The sequence below is a fragment of the Leiobunum rupestre genome, chromosome 2 (genome assembly GCF_980474605.1).
Source record: "Leiobunum rupestre chromosome 2, qqLeiRupe1.1.hap1, whole genome shotgun sequence".
Taxonomy (NCBI): domain Eukaryota; kingdom Metazoa; phylum Arthropoda; class Arachnida; order Opiliones; family Sclerosomatidae; genus Leiobunum; species Leiobunum rupestre.
This window is the reverse complement of record NC_143385.1, coordinates 6,740,919-6,762,761: the sequence shown is the minus strand read 5'-3', so window position 1 is coordinate 6,762,761 and position 21,843 is coordinate 6,740,919. Positions and strand designations below refer to the sequence as shown.

General features: G+C 36.6%; 1 protein-coding gene across 1 annotated transcript in view; it reads left to right on the top strand.

Moving 5' to 3' along the window:
- LOC149955614 (cytochrome P450 3A8-like) overlaps window positions 1–13,545 on the top strand; it is a 47,076-nt gene extending 33,531 nt beyond the window's left edge. The window contains exons 8-14 of the mRNA XM_090164568.1: window positions 3,306–3,421; window positions 4,379–4,517; window positions 5,308–5,468; window positions 5,590–5,678; window positions 11,040–11,183; window positions 11,808–11,970; window positions 13,357–13,545. Coding sequence (XP_090020694.1) covers window positions 3,306–3,421; window positions 4,379–4,517; window positions 5,308–5,468; window positions 5,590–5,678; window positions 11,040–11,183; window positions 11,808–11,970; window positions 13,357–13,437 — 893 coding nt within the window. The 3' untranslated portion in view covers window positions 13,438–13,545. The remainder of the gene's footprint in view (window positions 1–3,305; window positions 3,422–4,378; window positions 4,518–5,307; window positions 5,469–5,589; window positions 5,679–11,039; window positions 11,184–11,807; window positions 11,971–13,356) is intronic.
- The last annotated feature ends 8,298 nt before the right edge of the window (window positions 13,546–21,843 follow it).

The window sequence follows — 21,843 nt, the reverse complement described above, 5'->3', positions numbered from 1 at the left end:
GTACAATTAAACTTGGTTTCGGATGAAGAAGACCTATTTTTCACCAAGATATGAGGTTTTTAAAAATTTGGTTTTTATATAAATTTTTCCGAAATTTTCAATACTTAGCCTACCCTAGCTAAAAAATATACCCTGTAAATTTAACAACTCCATCTTTTGTAGTTTCTGATAAAAATGCCCTTTCAAAGCATTAAAAGTGGCTCGATGCCTTGGGTATTAGCCTAGCTTATTATTATTATTATAAATTGGGACAGTGGGCACCTTGTATAGTCATCTTTACCAAAATCTATTTGTAGTACGTAAATATGTTGACAAACGTTAACATTGTATCTTCCCTAGAGAACTCCGCGTATCTGGAATTAATGCTATCACCAAGAACGTATTTATTTATATTTATATATTTATTTATTAAGGGAAACTGACCCTTTTCTAATATTCTTCGAGCAAGAGAATAGCCATAGAGTAACCCACTCAGATAGAGTGGAAGGCTATCAGCGAAACTTGTGAACACTTTTCGTACGCAACGTCTTGTTTTCATGGCGAGAAATAAACAAGTTGGACTAAAGTTGATGTACAATATCTGGATAAAAAGTCAATTTATACTCTAAAAAATGTAAAAACAAAACCATCGCTCTTCGGACTATATTTATTCACGCCTCGAAAACAAGCTGGCCCGTTAGGTTTCATGTTTCATGCGCTTCTATTGGGCCTTCCACTCTATGCGAGTGGTTTACTCTATGAGAGTAGCGGTATAAGTTAAACGTCACTTGCGTTTGCTTGAATGACGTCGTAAGACGTAGGTTTTATGGAGCCAATGAGATCCCATGTGATTTAATGTTTTTATCTTTCGAGTAAGAGGGGTAGTGTGAACAAACCTAAAAATTATCTTAGCATTTTAATTATCACAAAGTAAAAATAACTAATGACAGTTGCCCCGTTAAATATCTAAACCTGATCGTTGAATAGTTTTTTACCCGTGGGTTGGCTACTTGCGCATTGAGTTCGCAATATAACCCGGCTACCTGGAATAATGGCATTACACGTTTGATTACTTAGGCCAATCATGGTGCTTTGCTAATTATTATTACATCAATATTTTCCTTGTATAAAATGTAAACTGTTCAATTTCTGATATATTAATCCACGCAAGAAAATCGAGAGGGCACAAAGTGTAGAAGTGAAGACGAAACGTCATACTAAACATAATATGACTGCTCTATCCTCGATGGCCGAACTCGTATAATATACGAGGAATTATTAAGCACAGGAATCCATACCTCTACTTAGAATGCTTAACCTGACGTACCGTGTATGGTAAGATCACTCTGACGGCTTTGGCCCTGCCTACGAGAGCACAATCCCCTCTGCGCGCACTCCCCTCTCACGTAGTGGTTTGTTAAGTTAACATAGTGACGTCAAAAAAACTGTCAGCCCCATCGACGCGAAAATCGTCCGCGATAAGCATTCCAAGTAGAGGTATGGATTCTTGTTAAGCAGTATAATATTCCATTTTTTTATAATCAGCTATGCTAATACCCAAGGCACCACCTTAGGCCCAAGTCATCTAGCGACCTTTAATGAAATTAATTTAGGTGACCGGGTTGTACTGCGTAGAAGGGTGGTGGCAAGCTTTTCACGCCACGCGAGCCAATAGCTTCCTACACTTACTATTAACGTCATTTCAGAGATTCTTTTGATTTGGCTTTGACGTATTGAAATGGCGGAAGGTAGACGGAAATCGGTGATCCACATCTATGTGTGATATACCCAGTTATATATTCTATTAAATCTAAAGAAAAAGAGTATTTATTTAAACTCAAGGGATAATGACTATGTTGAGGTGATTTTTATCGTTTCTTTCAATCAACCTCACGCTCTACCGATATGCTTGATACTGACAGGGGTCCAGCCATGGGGCAGAAGAAAGCTGTTACACCAACATTTTTCAGATCTGGCAAATTTTATTTCAGTTAGTCAGGGGGCTGGTTTCGCTTCCACTCGCACCCAGGGCCGGCAGGTGGTGTTCGGCTCGTGTGGGTAGTTGGCCGGTAGGGGGAGAATCTCTCCAGAAAATATAATAGCTTTTAATCGGCTTAACAACTATTTTCAGTCGGATCAGTCCATACCGAAAGTTCCGAAACCGTTCACCGTTCTTATACACATTAAAATAATAATAGTATGAAAAATTATAACACCAATCATTACCTGAATCTCCGAAGTTTTAAAATTTGTTAAACAAACTAACCGTTAAATTGCAAAACACGGTCCTCATTTATTCCCTCAGTTAATAGAATTTGAGATACAATTAAACGATAGCACGACGCGAGACGTTGCTATGTTTTTAAACAAACATTACTCGTAAAAATAATACAATAAATCTAGGAGGTTGACGAAACAGTTCCTTAGAAAAAATGAAGATATGCTCGAGAAGTCGGTTTCTAAACAAAATTTGACATCTAGAGTACTAGACGAAGTGTTCAAGACTTCAAGTGTAGAAAAATATGAAACCATTTTCAATTTGAGCACTATTTTTCCAAATGCTGCAATAGAATATCAAAATTTTCATCTCGCCAAGTGGGCATTGCTTTGCCAAACTCTTCGAATTTTAGACGGGGGAAGCTCCCCCATCCTCGAATTAAAGTGGGTATTTTACCCACTTGGAACTTACCGTGTGGGTAGTGCTACCAACTATACCCACATCTTCCGCCGGCCCTGCTCGCACCCCCATCTCTCGGCTCCGGTTATCGATAAGTGAATTTTGCTGCCCCTCCAATAAAACCCTCTGCGTTACGCCCCTGAATACCAAACTGGTACCTATCCTACAATAAATGATAAAAATGACGCTACGTTTTTCCCTTAACTTGTGGTAATTTTACTTTATCTTCCCTATGATTGTTCCCTTATTCCGATGATAAAATACGCGAAAAAGTAGATTAGTCCATAATTAAAAGGGATAATATATCTAAACCCTAAACAAATTTGAAGAAATTAAAAAAACTTACTAATAACTCGTACCGATAGGACTTCGAGCGAATCTCGGATCAAATAGATCTTCGAGTAATAAACTACATAAAAACTAAATAAAATAGCCAGAAATTCCAACGGTAGACCGGTTTCGTTCTATTTGGAACTCATCAGTACCGTGCGGGAAATCTGGCTGGTGACTGTTATATCGAAAAGAGAAACTAAGCCTAAACATAAAAAATTTCAAAACGCGTTGCATAGCTAATCTACTTTTTCGCGTATTTTATCATCCTTCTCACAGTCCATAGGTGGTCTCTTCTAACTCCTTATTCCGATATTAGTTGTATTTCCAAGACTCGGACGCTTACTGGGCATCAGCTTCTTTCCAGCGGACAGTTTGGAGTTCTTCGAGAATATCACCAAGGCAATTGTAGAAAGGAGAGAAAAGAATAATGAGGTTGGTAGACTTTTATACGAAACCGATAAAAGATCACAGAATCGTTTCAATGTTGAGTTTAATTACATAATCACGTGTTTTGAGAACAGTCATGTAACGAAAGAGAAGCAATTCCGTGAAATTCGGCCAGAATTTTTCCAACTATACTGTGAACCTTTAAGGTTTATCGAGAAGAATGAAAATATTAAAGTAAGACTCGTCTATAGATAGATTTTCAAAAACAAATATGGATTGAATGTTGTTTCTCCCTCTAAAAGCGAAAAAGTAATTACCATTTATTTTGGCTAGAGGGCCCATACTGTCCAGTCGAGTACTTTAAATAACTTCGATGGTCAGTCACCGACTTCCCAGCAGCCAGACTTGATTGTTTTCTTCGAGGGAAAGGGTCACGCGTAGTAGCATTATATAAAATATAAATAACTAACTTTTTAACGGTTATAGAAACACAATTCCAATTGCATTGGTTTATTTTTTCCAGTCTTTCAAAAGGTAAAAAGGGATTTAAGCTTGAACAACTAATTGGAGATAAACTAATTAAGTTAAATTTTTCGACATGGTTTTTCACATTAAATATTATTCAGAATCAATTATGGCAATTTTTTGAAATATTAAGACATCTACAAATTTATTAAAATTGCTGTTCCATTGAAAAGTACTCTAATGCTGTGTTAGAAGTAAACCTTAACATAAGTGGAAAGTACTTGCATTCAACTTAACTACTATCGTACTACAAAAGAATGCAGTGCGTTAAATGGGGATTTTTTATTAGGTAAAAATTCCTACGTCCCATTTTTCAAAACTCTTTACTCCTTTTAATTGCATAGTTACTAAAAGGCTGGACGACCATTACTAAAGCTTTTAGCAAATCATATGGGTCATTGTTCGACGGCGACTAACGAGCAGCGAAATTTGAACGTGGTTTTGTTAGTTAATTGTTTTGTCTTTTGCTCTTTGAAGGCAAGACATGACTTCTTGCAATTGATGATGGACAGCCTTAAGGAGAGAACGGAACAAGAGACGGCGGAAGAAGACACCGAAGAAACTGAAATTAATTCTAAACCACAAATATCCAAAGTAGAAGATATAAAACGAAAACGTAAACTAATTTACTTATTTTGGGTTTGGTTTGACGGTGATTCGTTGTCTTGCATTGCTTATACACGTTTTACTACGATTTTTGGGCTTCGAAAGCTTATAGTAGCCACCATTTATTAAAAATTCCGAAAACCTTAGTCATGTCATGAGATCGTGAATAGAGGTCGGGGATGGTTAACTTTTATTCAATAGATAAAGCTCTCAAAATTATTCGTAAAACGGTTTGATCAAGTAATGTATATTTCTGTATTATCCGATTAATTTTTTGATAAATTGGTAAAATGAATCGGAAAAACGACGTTTTTTTCGATAAAAAGCTAAAACTTTACGAATAAAACATGTTTTTTAATCATTTTCCGAAATATTAACCGGTAAATTTCTTTTGTTTACATTTTTCCCAGGAAAAAAAATCAATTTAAACATAAATTATGTATTTTTGCCTTTTGGTACATTGTGTTTGCAGCGCCATTTTCCTTGTATGCTCCCCCTTGACTTGACGTGATGGGTCATTGACCTTTTGTTAAGCTAATAAAGAACTAAAGAACTGAACGAAAGTTACCACGCAAACTCTCAGGCTAACTTCGTCGTCCACTTGCTTTCGCGTTTCAGGTGGCCTTTGAAAGCGCCTCGCTAGGGGGAATTTTCTTCTTGTGATAACTTCACTCTTTGTAGAGCTATCGGTAACAGAAATTTCCATATACTTTTGGAACAATATTATAGAATTAAGGAGATACTGGGCAGCCCCTATAAATTTGTACCTGAAAGTATAACAAAATTTTAATATTTTTCAGCTTTGACGAGAGATGTGGCATTCTCTCAATGCGTGATGTTTTTCATCGCTGGTTACGATAGCACAGCTTCGACACTTACCTTCGTGTCTTACTACTTGGCCTTAAATCCTAATATTCAGCAGAAATTACTCGAAGAAGTCGATCGTATCTGGAAAAACCGAGTAAGCGCTAGTGGCGCACCCAAATTGGGGGCTACTGCGGTTTGAGTATAATGCCCCCCTCCATCGGTGTGCCATTAGGCAGCGCAAATAAAACTAATAACTTAATTACTTCATTCAATAGACCGTTCTTGACTCGGAAGCGCTTTTTGAAACGAAGTATCTTGATGCTGTAATAGATGAAAGTTTACGAATGTCACCTCCAGGAACACGGTTGGTCTTTTATTATTGTATAAGCTCGAGGAACACGGTTGGCCTTTTATTATAGCCAAGGCTCCATGAACACGGTTAGCTTTTTATTATAGCAAAGTCTCCACGGACACAGTTAGCCTTTTATTATAGCATAGTCTCCATGAACACAGTTAGCCTTTTATTATAGCATAGTCTCCATGAACACAGTTGACCTTCTATTATAGCATAGTTTCCAGGAACACTATTGGCCTTTTATTATTGTATGAGCTCAAGGAACACGGTTGATCTTTTATTATAGCATAGTTCCTAGGTTAAACTCTGCCACTCGGGTTTAAAAAGAGCTGACTGGTTACTCTACAGAAAGTGTTAAAGGACCTTTATCCTTCGTGGACTAACTTAAAAAAATCAACCTGATTGACTTTCCCACATAAGAGCTCTGTGTAACTTCCAGGCAAAGTGGCGAGGGATCTTCTTCGCTAGAAAATTTTTGTTTGTGAACACTCAAATGCTTTCATAAGTGGCCTGGCTAGGGTGTTTTAGCTGACACTTGGCCGCTGGCTACGTCCAAGCGTGTGTTAGCTGACGTTTTTTCGATAGTTTCTACTCCATTTAAGTGATTACTAGAAAATTCCGAAAGGACCTCCTATTGTGGTCCCAGAGGGTAGAAAGGGTACAGATATAGTTCGATACAGTGGCGGATCTTGTTTTTGTGGGGCCCCAGGCGCACTCTGATCTTTAGGCCCCGGGGCCTGACCCCTAAGGACCCTAGTAAGAATGGGCATGGAACCAACTAACGCTAGGGACGGTTCACAGAAATACATTTATGGCGGCTCTCGTGAAGAGCGTGCTTTAACAACCCCGCTCGCTTTTTTACCCTCCCGAACAAAATTTGGTGATTCAATCCGGAAACCATTAGGATCTTCACGCCACCCATCGGCAGTTTTAGAAACTAAAATACCGATTTTCGTGAATAGTAGAAGTTACCTGTACCTAATTATCGTTAACTAAATGAGAAAATATGGTAAGACCTAAGATATGCGTGTATTTCCAAAACAAACGCACGTGATAAACTATTATTATCTTGAAAGGGTGGCCTTTTTTCGATTTCTCGTTTATAGGAATTCCTATCATTTCAGATACATTTGAACTAAACATTTTCCCAGATTACACTGTTAATTAACTACCGTCGTAATTATCACAGCTTAAACGGTTAATTAACTATCGTCGTAATTATCACAGCTTTTACGCATTATGAATCTACAAATTTTAAGCCTTGTTTATAACCCGCGTAGCAGACCGCAATTTTCCGCAAAAGATTTTTTTCCCCTCCGATTGTCGTCCCTCCCTTTCAACACAAAATGAATCACCTATCCGGAGTTGCGCGTAATTCTCGCTAGGCGCGTTGTCAAAATACAATTTTCAGGTTTTCTTATTTGTGACCCGTCCCTAGCGTTAGTTGGTTCCATGGAATGGGATAGTTTTCCAAAATATTGCTTTTTAAATTTAGTTCTTGGCACAAAAAAATTGCACTTTTTCAAATATATTTGAAATACATTTGGAAAGTCTCAAACAAATTTTTAAGTTATGTGTAGATTTTTCCGGAAGTGAAGAGAAGCACATTGTGAAAAACTAAATGAAAAGAGACTTAAAACGGTTTTAAAATTCACAATTTATTTATTTAAAAATCCAACGTTTCGGAGGAACTCTTCCTCCTTCTTCAGGGATTTTTTAAAAATGACTGAAAGGTAGTCGCCTCCCCGCTTCCCCCGTATTTGATTATAAAATGGCATTTAGCTTACGAAGTTACGAATCGAATTTCTAGATTTTCTTATACATAATACACTTACTAATTTTGCGAATGTTTATAGGAACAAAGGCAATTCTGTACTATCTGGGACAACAAAAGTAGAACTAATGGAAACACAGTTTTATTGTTTAATCAATACTAAGTAAAAAGAGTATTAGCATTACGTAGTGAATACTACACTTTTCGCTTAGTCGAGCAGCGATAATTGTGCTCGAGAGCGTAACAGATACCACATTTACTTTTAGTCAAAAGGCCGAGCGATGATGCGAAAGTCGCTGGGAATTCATATATATAAACACAACAAAACCAGCCACAGAACGATAAAGCACCAGAGTGGAAATCGATTTTGTAGGCCAAATACCAACGAGACTTACGATATCTCCCAATCTTCGTCTACTTTGGCCTTAGTTCTAAAAAATGCTAAAATAATTGCACGTCCATCACGTGCTCTACGTGCTCAAAACGCTAAAAATAAAAAAAATGAAGTACAAATAATATTAATATTACTAAAATCAAGGAAATATATCCCCACCCAAATCCCCTACTTTTACCCCTGGTCCCGCTTAGATGGTGGAATTAACAAACACAAGAAAAATCCATTGAAAAGTTTTTAAACATTATAATAAAAAAACTCCATTAGTTTCGTCTACAAATAATAATTGTATCTTCGTATACCCTGAGGAATATCAAAATGTACCAATACTCTTTTTACTTAGTCTAGATTAAACAATAAAACTGTGTTTTCATCAATTCTACTTTTGTTGTCCCAGATAGTAAAGAATCCCCGGAACAAATGCGGCGACTTAGCGACTATAAACCATTTAATCTGTTATTTCAAAAAAAAATAAAATAAACGCAATCACCTCTGACAGTGACATGTCACATCGATAAATGTAAAAATTACTATTTAAACGTTAAAAAGCAGAATCATTTGCTTTTTTATAAAGATTCCAGAATCCATCTGTCTGATGTTTATATAAAAAATTACTAGAATTAAACAAATCTAAATCTGAGACAAATACAAAATACACAAGCAAAATCAACTTTTTCCATAGAAATATGAAACAGGAATACAGGATAGACCCAAGATTCAACGGATGGGTAGTACGGAGTTGATATAATAATCAGCTATGCTAACACCCAAGGCACCACCCTAAGCCTAAGTCATCAAGCGAGTTTTGAAGCCCTTAATTCAGGTGGCCGGGTTACAATGCGTAGGAGGGTGGCGGCAAGCCCTGCATGCCACGCGGTCGAGCCAACAGCTCCCTACACTAACTATTACCGTTAACTTAGACAAGTTTTTATGGAAGGGGAAACCGAAGAACTCGGGGAAAAACCCCTTAAACCAGTGGGGAGAGAACTTGCAAACTAAACGCAGAATGAGTTGTTCCGAGTTTTCACCCAGTGCCACAAGCTGGGATTGAACCCGGCTCCTCTTGCTGCGAGGCGAAAGTGCTAACCACTCCGCCATCCCACTTACTAGCAGACTACAGTATTTTGCTATTTTGCCCTGGTGAGCCGTCGTGCCGATCAAGGCGCCATCATCGGTCATTCCAGAAACTAAAGGATTCTATTGAACTAATAGACTACTAAATAATAATATTTGGACCTACCAATTGCAAAATATCCAAACAGAATCACTATAAAAAAAATTAAAACTCCTCGACTTAATTAAGTGGTCCACTAACCCCCCTCCTATTTAATTAATCAACTGGTCCGAGAATTTTTTAAACTGGTCATTTGCCGACTGCCACCGCCTTATTTCCCACGCTGCTCTTACCTCTCCGCGTGCGCAACGGGGATGCGCGTAAGAGCCAATCGCACCCGTCTAAAATCTTAATATTTATCCCCTTCATGCAACTACGAATCTAAAGGCAGTCTTTCCCCGAGACTCTTGGTTCCTCTCGGTCACCACCCTCATACGCATTGTAATCCGGCCACCTGAATTCAGGGGCGTAGGAACGTTCTAGAAATTGGAGGGGGCAAAGATAAACGAAAAGGGGTCTGGAGAATGGTTTTTAATTTTTAATGGAGTGTAGCTTCTCCGAATGCATGCGTACTTGTTACTACTATGTAAATTGGCGGGAAAAGACTGAAATTTAAACACAGTTGAGGTTCTATAAACTGTATATGCTTTTAAAATGATAATTTGAGTCTTTTGAAGATTTCAACTGACCAAAGGTTGGAGGGGGCAATAACATTAGTTGCCCCTCCCAGCAAAATTCCAGGGAGGGGCATTGCCCCCCCCTGCCCCTCCCGGTTCCTACGCCCCTGCCTGAATTAATGGTTTCAAAAGTCGCTGGATGACTTAGGCCTAAGGTGGTGCCTTGGGTATTAGCCTAGCTGGTTATTTATTTCTCTTCTCCACCCCATCTTTGGGTTTTTGACAGGCTAAGCTAAAAACTCGAACGAACGAAGATGAACTTCATCTAAAGCGGGGGCCTGAAAATCGTTGGGTGCTCCATCCGATTTTGAGGCCCTCGCTTTCGATGAGGCCCCAGGCACGGGCCTTATGCGCCTGTGCGGTATTCCGCCACTGGTTCGATATTCATCGGAGTAATGTGTATAAAATATTTACCAACTCTAATTTCAACAAAGCTTATTGGTTGAGACCACCCCAAAACTTGAAAACCTGGAAACGCCATTGTTTCGTAATGAAAACTGTAATTTACTTTGGCTAAACTATGAAAAATAATTGAAAAAGAACGTAAAATTTACTTTCATAAAGGGTAATATCGTAATTTGAGATCAAAACGGGTTTTCTTAGATATTTATAGCCATTAACGTAACTTGGTAGTCAACCTACCAACGAAGAGAGTTTTACTACTAGTTTGCGGTACAATTATAGTTTACTGGAGCACGAAAAAAACAATAAAAAATGTTTGACCACGGCAAGTTTAAAAAAAAATAATTTGAAAAATTTCGATTTTATACTGACAGCAGATTTTCTTATATTTCGAGGAAATATTGTTATAGTTTAGGTATGCCGGGAGTAGTTTCTATGTTAGTACTTACGATGTCAGTAGGTGAGATTTATATATCCACCCACCATGATTATATAAAATGGGGTTGGTGGTTCCCCCAGGTTCTTTAATGTTTTATGGATTAGTTACGACCATAGATATATATGGCTTTGTAGCGTATCCTACTTCATCGCCAAATATATATTTGTTACCAGAGAATTCAGGAACATTGACGTTAATAATAATATATTCAAAATTTAAAGTCGATATTAAAATTTTTTTTCAAACTTGTGGCGGTTAAAAAATATTTGTAATGTTTTTTTTACTACTTGAGGACTTCTTATTAGCCTAAATAAAGTGTTTCCTGAAAGGCACCAGTATACTATAATCCTACCTGGTCCTCAGTAGAGATATAGGGAGTTTATAGTATGACGTGCCACTACGTCACCCGTGCTTTTTCCTATTGATAAAAAATTTCCCCCCACAATGGCGGCCATGCTCAAAGCTACGGAGTGATATTTCCCTATAGTGTTTAAATGTATCTAATATTTAACATAGCACCTTTTCCGATTCGCGGGTTATTTTCTTTCTTTAAAAATGTTTACGGCCCAGGTTGGAGAGAACTGCTGAAGCAGATTATGTACTGGGAGAAACTGGAGTGGTAGTTCCGAAAGGAATGATTGTGACAATTCCCGCGTACTCAATGCACCACGACCCGCAGTATTTTCCTGAACCAGAGAAATTCAAGCCTGAAAGGTAATGACTAATGTAATATGTATTTATCACTTATCTTTAATTCTAACATCATTCTAAGTAAACAGGCTAATTTATTTCTATTATCCTATTAATAAAATATCAGGCACGTAGGAGCTAATACAAATATTCGACGGTCACATGACAGCTAAAACGCAAAAACCCATCTGTATTGACTTTAGTCATTGGGTTTTCAAAACGAATTGCGAGGATAGTTGTTTTAAACAGGTTTCGTTGCGCTAGTTTAAAAAGCAACGCGAAGAAAGTTCATCAGGAAGTTATGACGGAAAAAGCATTTTCTTGATATTTTTGCGGTGTGCCAGGGTACATGAAGAAGAAAGTGATTGGAGGATATTACAATAATTATAAAAAGGCAATAAGACCCAATCCATGCTTACAACTTCGTTGTCGTGTATTCTGCATACAAGCATGTAATTCTAACGATTAGCTCTGGTTTTCTACGGCACGTATTAATAACATTGTATAAACTAGCATTAATATAGATTCCTATAGCTGTATGGAATCGAATTAGTCGGTCGTGTTATGGTCTCTAAAGGCCTATAGAAGGTCTATATTATTTTAAGTATAGAGTGTAAACCAATATATAGCAAGTTTGTGGTATTCCAGATTCATACCGAAGGAGAACAACGAAGTGCAGCCTTACAGTTATTTGCCATTTGGCTCAGGTCCAAGAGGCTGCATCGCAATGAGGTTGGCCCTGGTGGAAGTTAAAATCTGCTTGCTCCATGTCTTAAGATATGTGGAATTCTCGAGAAGCGCCGAGACAACGGTAAGAATAAGGATATTTTACTTTATCTTCCCCGGAAGTAAAATCCGATTAAAATGGGAATGTAAGCAGAAACTTACGCCGCTAAACGTCGTGTTAAGTTTTAACAAGTTGGCAAGCCAAAATATACCTCTCCTCGGAAGTGTTTCTAATTTTCAGTGAAGCTTAACATGTATCCGTGGTTCTGCGGTAGAACGCTCACCTGTCGTGCAGGAGGGCTCGTTTTCGAATCCCGCCCGATACTAACGCAAACTCAAAACAAATTGTACAACACCCAATGACAAAAAGCGGGCTCTTTTGGAAAAGCTTTTCCCTAATTCCAAGAAACTGCGAACGCAGTGATTACGCTTTGCTCGGAAAATGCTTACGCGTTCACAGACTAGACATACAGACACGGGGATTGTAAAACCCCTCTGATTATTCAATTTGCTAGTACGCTTCCTCAAGACTATAGCAAATTGAATAATCAGGCGTCAACTGCTTAGAGGGTCTAACTCTTGCTCGATTGTGCCACTATCCGCGAAAGTTTCTTCTTGCATCTTCATTGGCTTTTTTCTAATGCCTATTGTGCAAATGGTGTTAGTTCGTATACGTAATTTTAGTCTGAGAGAATAAACAGTTTGAAAAACTCACAAAAATGCGTAAACACGGAACTTTTGCTTTTTTTTCGCCGACGACGTGTCGTTCTAAATTCTGCTAGGCAAAATCGTTTAGAATTATACGTTACCATCACGGACCGTGTAGAGATATGCGGTCCGTGGTACCACCTAGCAACACGACGTGTAAGGGGCGTAGGAACCAGGGGAAATGCCCCTCCCAAACAATTTTCTGAGGTGCAACTAATGTTATAGCTCTGTTGAAAATTAAAATTTATGATATAAAAGAATGGCTCCTTAATTTTCTTTAGTAATATTGTTTTTTTATCAAAATAAACTTGATTCTTACCAAAATTCCTTCTATTTTTCTGTTAATTATCAATTTAAAATCAATCTTTGAAATTTCCAAATGCAAAAAATACTAAATCTGGTCCGTTTTTTTGGTTTTATATATTTTTTAATCGCCAGAGTAATACCCCCCCAGACCACCGGGTATAAACTACTTTGCTTCTGCTCGCAACTTCTGAAATGAACCTACGTCACTGCGACGTGTAGTTCGTGTCAGGCTGTTTAAAATGTTAGAAATTATGTCATTTTGATTTTTCTTCACATACCATTTTAATAAAATCGTTTTTAGGAATTTGCTTATCTGTATTTCCCAACATTAAAGAAATATTTCAAATCTAGCTTACACTTTCGGGTTTAAGCATTTGTATGTGTAGCTGAAACCATCTAATAATTATTTCATTCCTGATTTTGTTCTTTAAATGAAACATGTCTTTTCTCTAATTAGGTTCCGATGACATACTTGAAAGCTACACCGTTGCTTCAACCAAAGAATGTTATCTTGCGCGTGAAACCCAGAGGAAAATGAACAACTTTAGGTGCTTGAATATGAACACCATCCCGATTAGTTAATCAGATCATAATTATTTCGTTATTTAAATTGTTAATAATTTTATTTGTCATTTATATATTTTTACCACGGTAATAATATTGTGATCCCATTTACAATATTGAAAAGAGTGATTTGGTCAGCTTTTTGATCACCATAAGAAACTAATTTCAAATGATTGACACTTTTTATAAATATTTGTAAAATTTACCGTTTTTTCGCAAATATTATCAAAATTTGTTTTAAACCCCTTTTTAATTTACTCTTTTTGCTTTGTTGTCACACCAGTGGCACAGCATTTATACCAAATAAAAAGAATATTAAAAAACACTGACTAGCGGAAAAAATAAATTATTTATCAGAACACTAAACACGGCCTAAGGAAACAAAAAATCACTTCCTAGAGAATCAAAAATAACCGTTCTGAGTATGGCTACTCGGGCCAAGGAGCTAGCGATAATAGTCCAATATCAAAACAAGACAACAAAATATTACAAGTAATAAAGCAAGAGAGTCAATGAATTTAACGAAAGAAAAAATCAGCTGAAAGGGGGTAATGGTAGACCAACCATGTGGATGTCCTTATTACACGAAACCAAAACAGGACGTCAATATCTAAGATAACAGACACAGAAATTCTACGAATGATGAATTGAGCATATGAATGTGAAATACAAAACTGGGTTTGATAAGAGCAATCCAAATTTTGTTTTCTATAATATGTGCCAAATGGACCTCTGAGAACTGCGACATAGCGAGTACCGTCTGGTTTGGTAGCCATGCAATTTGATATCTTCTGATTTTAAGTAAGCAACAAAGTAGGTCTTCCATGTCGATGTTTTGACGGCGTACTGCACGGAATCTGGGATTGACATCTCCAATGGGATTGAAATCTCGAACAGTTCCGATAACGGTGTTACGAATTGGTGTTCTTTTTAGGATAGCGAATACTAAATAACTAGAGGCATCTTTTACTCTTCCCTCTTGTCAGCGCAAGTTAATGGTTTGCTTGCCTCAAATATCTCTGTAGGTTTTCTAAGCCAGAAGCGGGTCCTAAATTTTTCAAGTACAACAATAATCGTAGCATAAGTAACCAAAAAGCGTACATAGTGAATACCGAATATATATTTTCAATAGGGAGTTCTAAATTTTGAAAGGTATCGAGACAAGTGCTATTTAGCAGATCGTTAAACGTGATAAATTAATAACGAACACGAGTTTGCTGCTAGTAGTTTGTCTGATAAATTATATTTGTAAAATTTACAAGCCTTCATGCAGAATTTCGGAAGGGTTTTCTCCACCTATACCATATATTTTACGGGAAATATTTATAATATTTTCGGTATAAGCATCCTCCTAGCTACAAGTAAAACGGCACTGAAATATTGCATAGTAGTAATCTCACTTCAAGGTCTAATTTCAGATAATTTCATCTCCCACTATCGAAAAAGGGTTCAAACATCAGAGTGACGTGGTGTTGCTGATAGTACTTTATATGGCTACGGTCAGTAACGCTTAGCAGACAAATCGGTGTATTTTTGATATAATCACTTACTACTTCACGACTTCTGGCGTTTCCGGCTTGGACCTCATCAAATAAATCCAATTTAATTGATTTAAATCAGCCAACTCTAATTTGAAGTCATAATTTCATCGTCAACAATTCCATTTACTTGTCGACTTACGTGGCAGAAAATGAAAACGATAATCATTATAAATATAATTATTATTTTTTTTATTAAGTTATTCATTAGATTGCATTTTAGTTCTATTAGTAAATCAAAATGTATAATGATAAAGGTGTTATATATGTATATATAACATTAGTATTATACATAATACATAACATTAGTGTTATATCAATGGTGCCTATTTCCAATTTAAAAGATTGCAAATTTGAGGATTTAGATACCATTTCGAGGTGAAATCGCCATGTTCAAGGTCGAGATCACCGAGCTAAGAATTCAGCATGATGCAAAACCATCACCCTGTAAAACGTGTTCAATATAACAATAAAACAGGTCGGTTTAATAATAAACGTTCAAAATAAATAGATTTAAAGAAAAATCATTTAAACGAATGCATAATTAAAAATTATATGCACAGATTTTTCTCTGAGTCAGGTCCAAATTGCTGGCCCCACCAGTAACGAAGAATTCAATGCGCAAGCTACTTCAAGTTCTTCGTAATGATTTATGAGAAAACTTGCTCAATAGACATTACAGCTGGAGAAACCGCCTTAGATTAATCACTAAGCTTGGAATACGTAACGATTTATGAATAAAATTGTTATGTAGCGCTCTTCCACTTTGCCTAGACGTCATTAAAGGCTGAAATATCGATCGTACCAACGGGAAATGTTAAGTACGAGGTTAGATTAGTTAAATGTAGTGTCATAAGTCTATAATTATATAACGTAAGTGTGTTTGTTACTCGAAATAACTTCTGATAGCTATGTGTGGGGTGACTGTGATTTGATGTCATTATCTCTTGTAAAGAAAATACTCAACTTAAAAACCCAAATTTCAAGCTTCAGTTCTACATCTCGACACCAGTATTAGACTCAACGATTTAGTCGGAAGTCCACCAAATTTGTCCTGTCATACGCTCAGTAAAAAATTAACTCGCAAACGGTGATAGGCCCATGGTATTACTCATTTTTTTTGAGCTGGCTCTCTATTGGCCCGCGTCAAGAATATTCTTATAAACGCCCGTGTTTCGCTTCTATACTCATTATAAAGGATCACTTATTTAATGTTTTTCCGAATGGCGCGAACAGCGTCGGACAATTTTAAGCTGATAATTTGAATGCGGATTTTATGATCTGTTTCTACGACTTCGGAGTAGCAGCAATCATTTTCGCCGCCTGCGCGGCGCCGTTTACCACTCGACACGGTTATTAAGCCTAATAATCCATACTTGAAGTCACCGTAACTGCTATCGCTGTCAGAATCTAGGTGACTCTCTTATTTCTAATTCTTTAATTCAGGTAACATTGGTATCTAGTATACTTGTCAGGTTGTGAGTCTTCCGTCTCCTCTTGCTTGTTATTGATTTCAAATCTAATCACTTTTAGTCAACAAAAGGAAAGTAACTATTTGGAGAATCGAAATGAAGTTTTCAACGTAGGTTTTGTCTTTCGTAACTCTTAAAAGGCTAAAAAGCAATTACAGATACGTTTCGCACCAAAGACTGGAGGCCGCCATGGTATGTAATGTTTCCTAAAAGGGGATTGAGATCCTAACATCACGAAAAAGTAGGAATAAATTAATGTTTCGAGATTTTACTGTAATCATAACAAGGTCAGTTTTGTTCATATTTCTGTCATAATCAGAGTCTGGTTTGTTTCGACGGAAGGTTTTAGACTTTGTGTAGCTCCAAAATGTAAGCGCCTTCATTTTAAATAATTCATGACTGGCAACACTGCTATCATGGTTGTTTTGTTAATTGAAAGTTTAGTCTTTTTGCACATAATAATGCCAAGTAAAATACCATTTCCTGGTTTATTTTGGTAATGGCAATGAAAAATCGTTTTTTTTTCACTTGGTTCAAAAACTTAAGCAATACACGAAAAGCTTAGCACTCATATTTAAAAAATTAAAATTTGAACAGAAACTTAGCTCCTTCTTACTCAAAGAAAAATCCACTCTAGCAGAAACCTTAAGGATGACAGTAAGAACATTCGAGGAATTTATAAAAATAACCATATTCAATCACTGCTAAGTAAGCGAGAATGACGGATAAAGGGATGGGACTATGGCGACTATGCCGGTTTCCACGTTTTGACTTGAAACAATGTACCTATTTTATAAATATATTGAAATATCAGAGGTGACTGACTATTTTGGTGTTCTTCATCCTAATTAGGGCCAAATTGATTAGTCATGGAGTTCGCTGCATTTGCACTAGATTGAATGCACAGTTCTGTAATCGTGGTAACAGATGGGACAGCTGCTTCGGACCGCCAACTGATCAGGTTATTCAGCTAGTATTTCCCAGATCTGAATATGGTAATCTATTATATTCTCCTAACCACACATTCTGATCTCAAATTGTATCTGATTATCTCAAATAACTGATCTGATCTGTTCTAATTAATCGGAACACATTCAGTTAGTTGTATGACCTATACGTGTTCATTACCAAATCTGGTGGAAAACAAATATAAATAATGTTCCTTGCAAATGAAAAATTGTGATAGTATCTGAAATCTGCTAACATGATGTCGGTTGGTTTACCATTAAATTAGACCTTTTTCAATTTTGAGCCATATCATCAACTGATCTGATAGTATTTTATCTGATTTATCGTAATCATTTGATAGCGTCATAAAACGTGACTGTTATATTAGAATCGGTTGGAAGCACTAGATGCGAATAATCATATTATGGCAGACATGTTCGTGGACCGGTAATGACATTGACATGATTCTGTCATTTTTAACACCCATGACTTAAAATTATGGGCCGTATGAAAACAAATATGGGTCATACGACTTTACTTTATCTATAAACAACAAGATGTCACAGACATTTAAGTACACACAATCCCCTTGATGTAATAACTAAATTTTAAATATTAAATTTAAATTGGAAATCATCTTGTGCATTAACTTAATAAACCCCAGAGGAATTTGATCATCAAATCCATCTTGACGTTTTGGTGTTAAAATAATAATAATAATAAATAATATAAAATAATATTTTCGAAGAGTCTCCGTGACAATTTTCATTCTCACATTGTGAGAAATTCAGAAAATTGTCACGGAGACTCTTTGAAAATTATGAAAAATAAAACTTTTCTAGTTTTAGACTTAGAAATTTATCTCCGAAATCCCAATACGCGACTCGATTTCCAGCAGTGACTCTGCCTGCAGCTGCAAGAACTCTAGCACATAGGTGATGGTCGAAGATCCGCCGTTAAAGCTCTGGCAGTCTGTCGCAAATTTCAAATTTATCTCCGCATACGTTAAGTAATACGTAGCTCACTAGCTCTTCTGTAGCTGCAGTATATCTTGCATGTAAAGAATGTGACGACATGTAAACTGTATTGATTTCTTGCACGGTATATTAAATCGAAACTCTTTGTAAATATCAACTATTTTGAGGAGGGCCATATTTTCATTAACACTGGATTGGAGTTCGATTAAAGTAGTGGGTTTACTGAATTAATGAATCCCGATGTTCCTCGAAAACAATTTACACTCGTTCATCCGCGAACCTCCTTCTGAATGTTCAACATTGGTTTCTTCCATTTGTCTATATATCTATCCATTGAATCGGACTAATATGCGTATTCGCTAGGAGCGGTACCATAATCACCAAGTTAGCATAGGCATAATTTGAAGTCTTGTTGATATAAAACTAAAATTTAAAAGAAATTAAAAATAAAGAAATTGATTTTCCATTTTATTGAACTATGAGCTTAGTCTAAAGAAACCATCACAATCTGTTTACAAAACAATTGCATAAGTCAATCGTTTAACCGATCTATATCTTGAAAACTATAACTACGAATGTCTGCATAAATAAACATTCCTGGGGCTCGATTCTGAGGCTATCGTTAAGCTAGCGACAAACATTCTGGCGATAGGCGAAACGACAATCTGTAAGCGACAATTTCTTAACGGGAATGAAATTGGTATTCTAAGACGTGTCTCGTTACGGCAGTGTTATGAGAGAGAGGCTAACGACAGAAATTTTTAGTCACGTGCTTCCGCTCTTGCTAGAGCCAATAGCGACGCATCGTTTTATCAGTTGTTTCGTTCATCCTTCATAGCAGCAGACGGTATTAATGTTTTATTCTACAGAGGCTAGACTTAAGCTGTAAGCCTTGGTTACCACTAGCGCGCGTGACGACCATTGAGTTGGGAATATTAATCTAGAGATCCAATCAAATCTGCTTCCCGCGAAACAAGTTTTTGAAAAATACGAATGTGCCGTCTGCTCTAAAATGACGAGCAAACGTTATCATATGACCCGTGGCGCCATCCATTATTTTGAAGAAAAAAAAACTTTTTGCTTGAAAACGCGTCTTATTTGAACGAACCATTGAGAGATAGACGGCGCCACGGGTAGAATGATAACGTTTTCTCGTCATTTGGGACGCCGATGGGAGCAGACGACAGTATTCTTATTTTTAAAAACTTGTTTCGCGAAATACTGAAATCCGACGTTTTGATTGGACCTCTAGATTAATATTCCCAACTCAATGGTGACGACGCGTTTCTCGGCTTTGACACAAACATAACGTTTGTAAAGAAAAATACATTATGAGTATTTATGACGTGCGCTAGTGTAAACCAAGCTTTAGACATAGAAGAAGAAGAAAAAGTGTTGATTGTGAATAATAAACGTACAAAAAATTCCTAGTTGAGTGTTTGGTAAATATTTTCATCTTACTTCACCAAAATTCATTGGAACCGATGCTTTTAAAAACATAATCAAATGGTAAAAGTAACTGTTTGTTGTTACACCCGAGGGGAATAATTTATTAGTGTTATAATTTACTTGACTATGATATTTTTAGATATATTAATCTAGTAAGCTAGTTAATAATAGTTTTTAATATTCACTGGTATTGCCAGTGTATTGGTTTCTGATAAACTCTCACCAAGCCAATCACAATAAGTATACGTTCTTTTTTATCGTAAATAAACGCTTAAATCTATACTCATCTTATTCAAATGCTTCAGCTCGATATCGTATTACTTTTTGAAGTTATAAATCACGATTATTTTTAATTTCCTGTGCTAAATCTCAAATTTCATGTCTCGAAAATATCGCCATCTTTAAAAAAAATTGTCGCCCGTGGCTCTAACTACAACTTTTTTTTGTCGTTAGAATTAACGACAATTTTAGTTTTCTTCTGACGACAATTTTCTTAACGAGAGCCTTAGAATTGCATTTTTTCTCGCTAGCGAAAATTTTCAAAGTTAACGAGGATTTTCTCCCGTTACTTCCTTACCGATAATCTCAGAATCGAGCCCCTGAGCCTCCTGAGGCGCAAACGAGAACCATAGATAGCTTGAAAGTGCGACGGATTAAGGGATTTCTTGGTATCTTTGAGGTACGGCGGAGTACACGACGACTCGAAGAGAAACACTCAAATGGACAATACTAGCCCAAGGTTAGTTCGGTATAGGATTTTAATCTGTATTGACGATTTCGTCATCGGATACTAGGGCTGTGCAAGTACTCGAACACCATCGATTACTCGGCATTTTTTGAGTACACGAACTCAACCTTGAATAAGTAATTGGAAAATACTCGTTGATTATCGAATATCAAAAAATTGCATAGTCGGGTACTCGATCACTCGAATAAGATGCTCTAAGTACAAAAAGTGTTCTTGTAACATTTTTGGGTTGCAATATTAAACGGTACCTACAAAACGTACAAACAACCAATGTTTTCAATGACCTTGGGGATGGATCAGGGTTTTTAATACGTAGTGCGCCTGCACGGTTTTTCTCCAAACAATATAATTAGTATTTGGTTTTGGTTTGGAGCATCACTTTAATGTCTTTTCACGAGTTCGGATGTCGGCTGGCTTGATAGGATTCAGGAGTCTTAACTTCATAAGCAACATACGTACAAACGGTATATTAATAATTTAAACAAATATAAATTATATTTTTATTTTACTATTAACTACTATAATTAAGCTAGTAGCCTAGTATACTAGTCTTTTATATCGCACTAGTCACTATATGGTTTCTAAAGTTATGGAAACTGTGGTTCATTTAAATTAAAGCAATATTTTTCAGCATTGAAAGTTAGTTTAAACTCAATTTAAATTTCATTTCCTAATTACTTGAATAAAACAAGCTCCTAATCAAGTACTAGACAGCACGACTCGTTAAAGATATTACTCGAGGTTTTTTCTGAATTACTTGAGTTGAATAAGATAAAATTTTCCCTTAATCAAGTGCTCGATTACTCGACTCGACTTCAATATCAATCTACTCGAATACTCGATCGATTCCCTAAAACCACTATTGAAAGAAAACAATTTTAATTTACTGCCTTTATGAATATCGGTTACGATTATCCGAATATAGGTTGTTTGAACTATGGCCGGTGGTTTGGTGTTGATATTTTAAACACATTGCCTTGTTCTGGCAGACATCTCCACGTCTAAGGCTCATAACTATTGAAAATTCTAAGTCCCCCATTAGAAATACCATACATAATTATGGATTGTGTTCTCTAAGACTAAGAGAACTCGCTTTTCCTGTCTTTGAAAAGAGAATTTGATTTTGGATAATATTGAAATTACGCAAAATTTTGGTCCTTTTTAGACAAACCAATTGTCGCTGCCCTCGGTTTCTGACTAACCATAGTCAAAGATCTAACTTGACTTGAAATGCTAAACGTAAAGCAA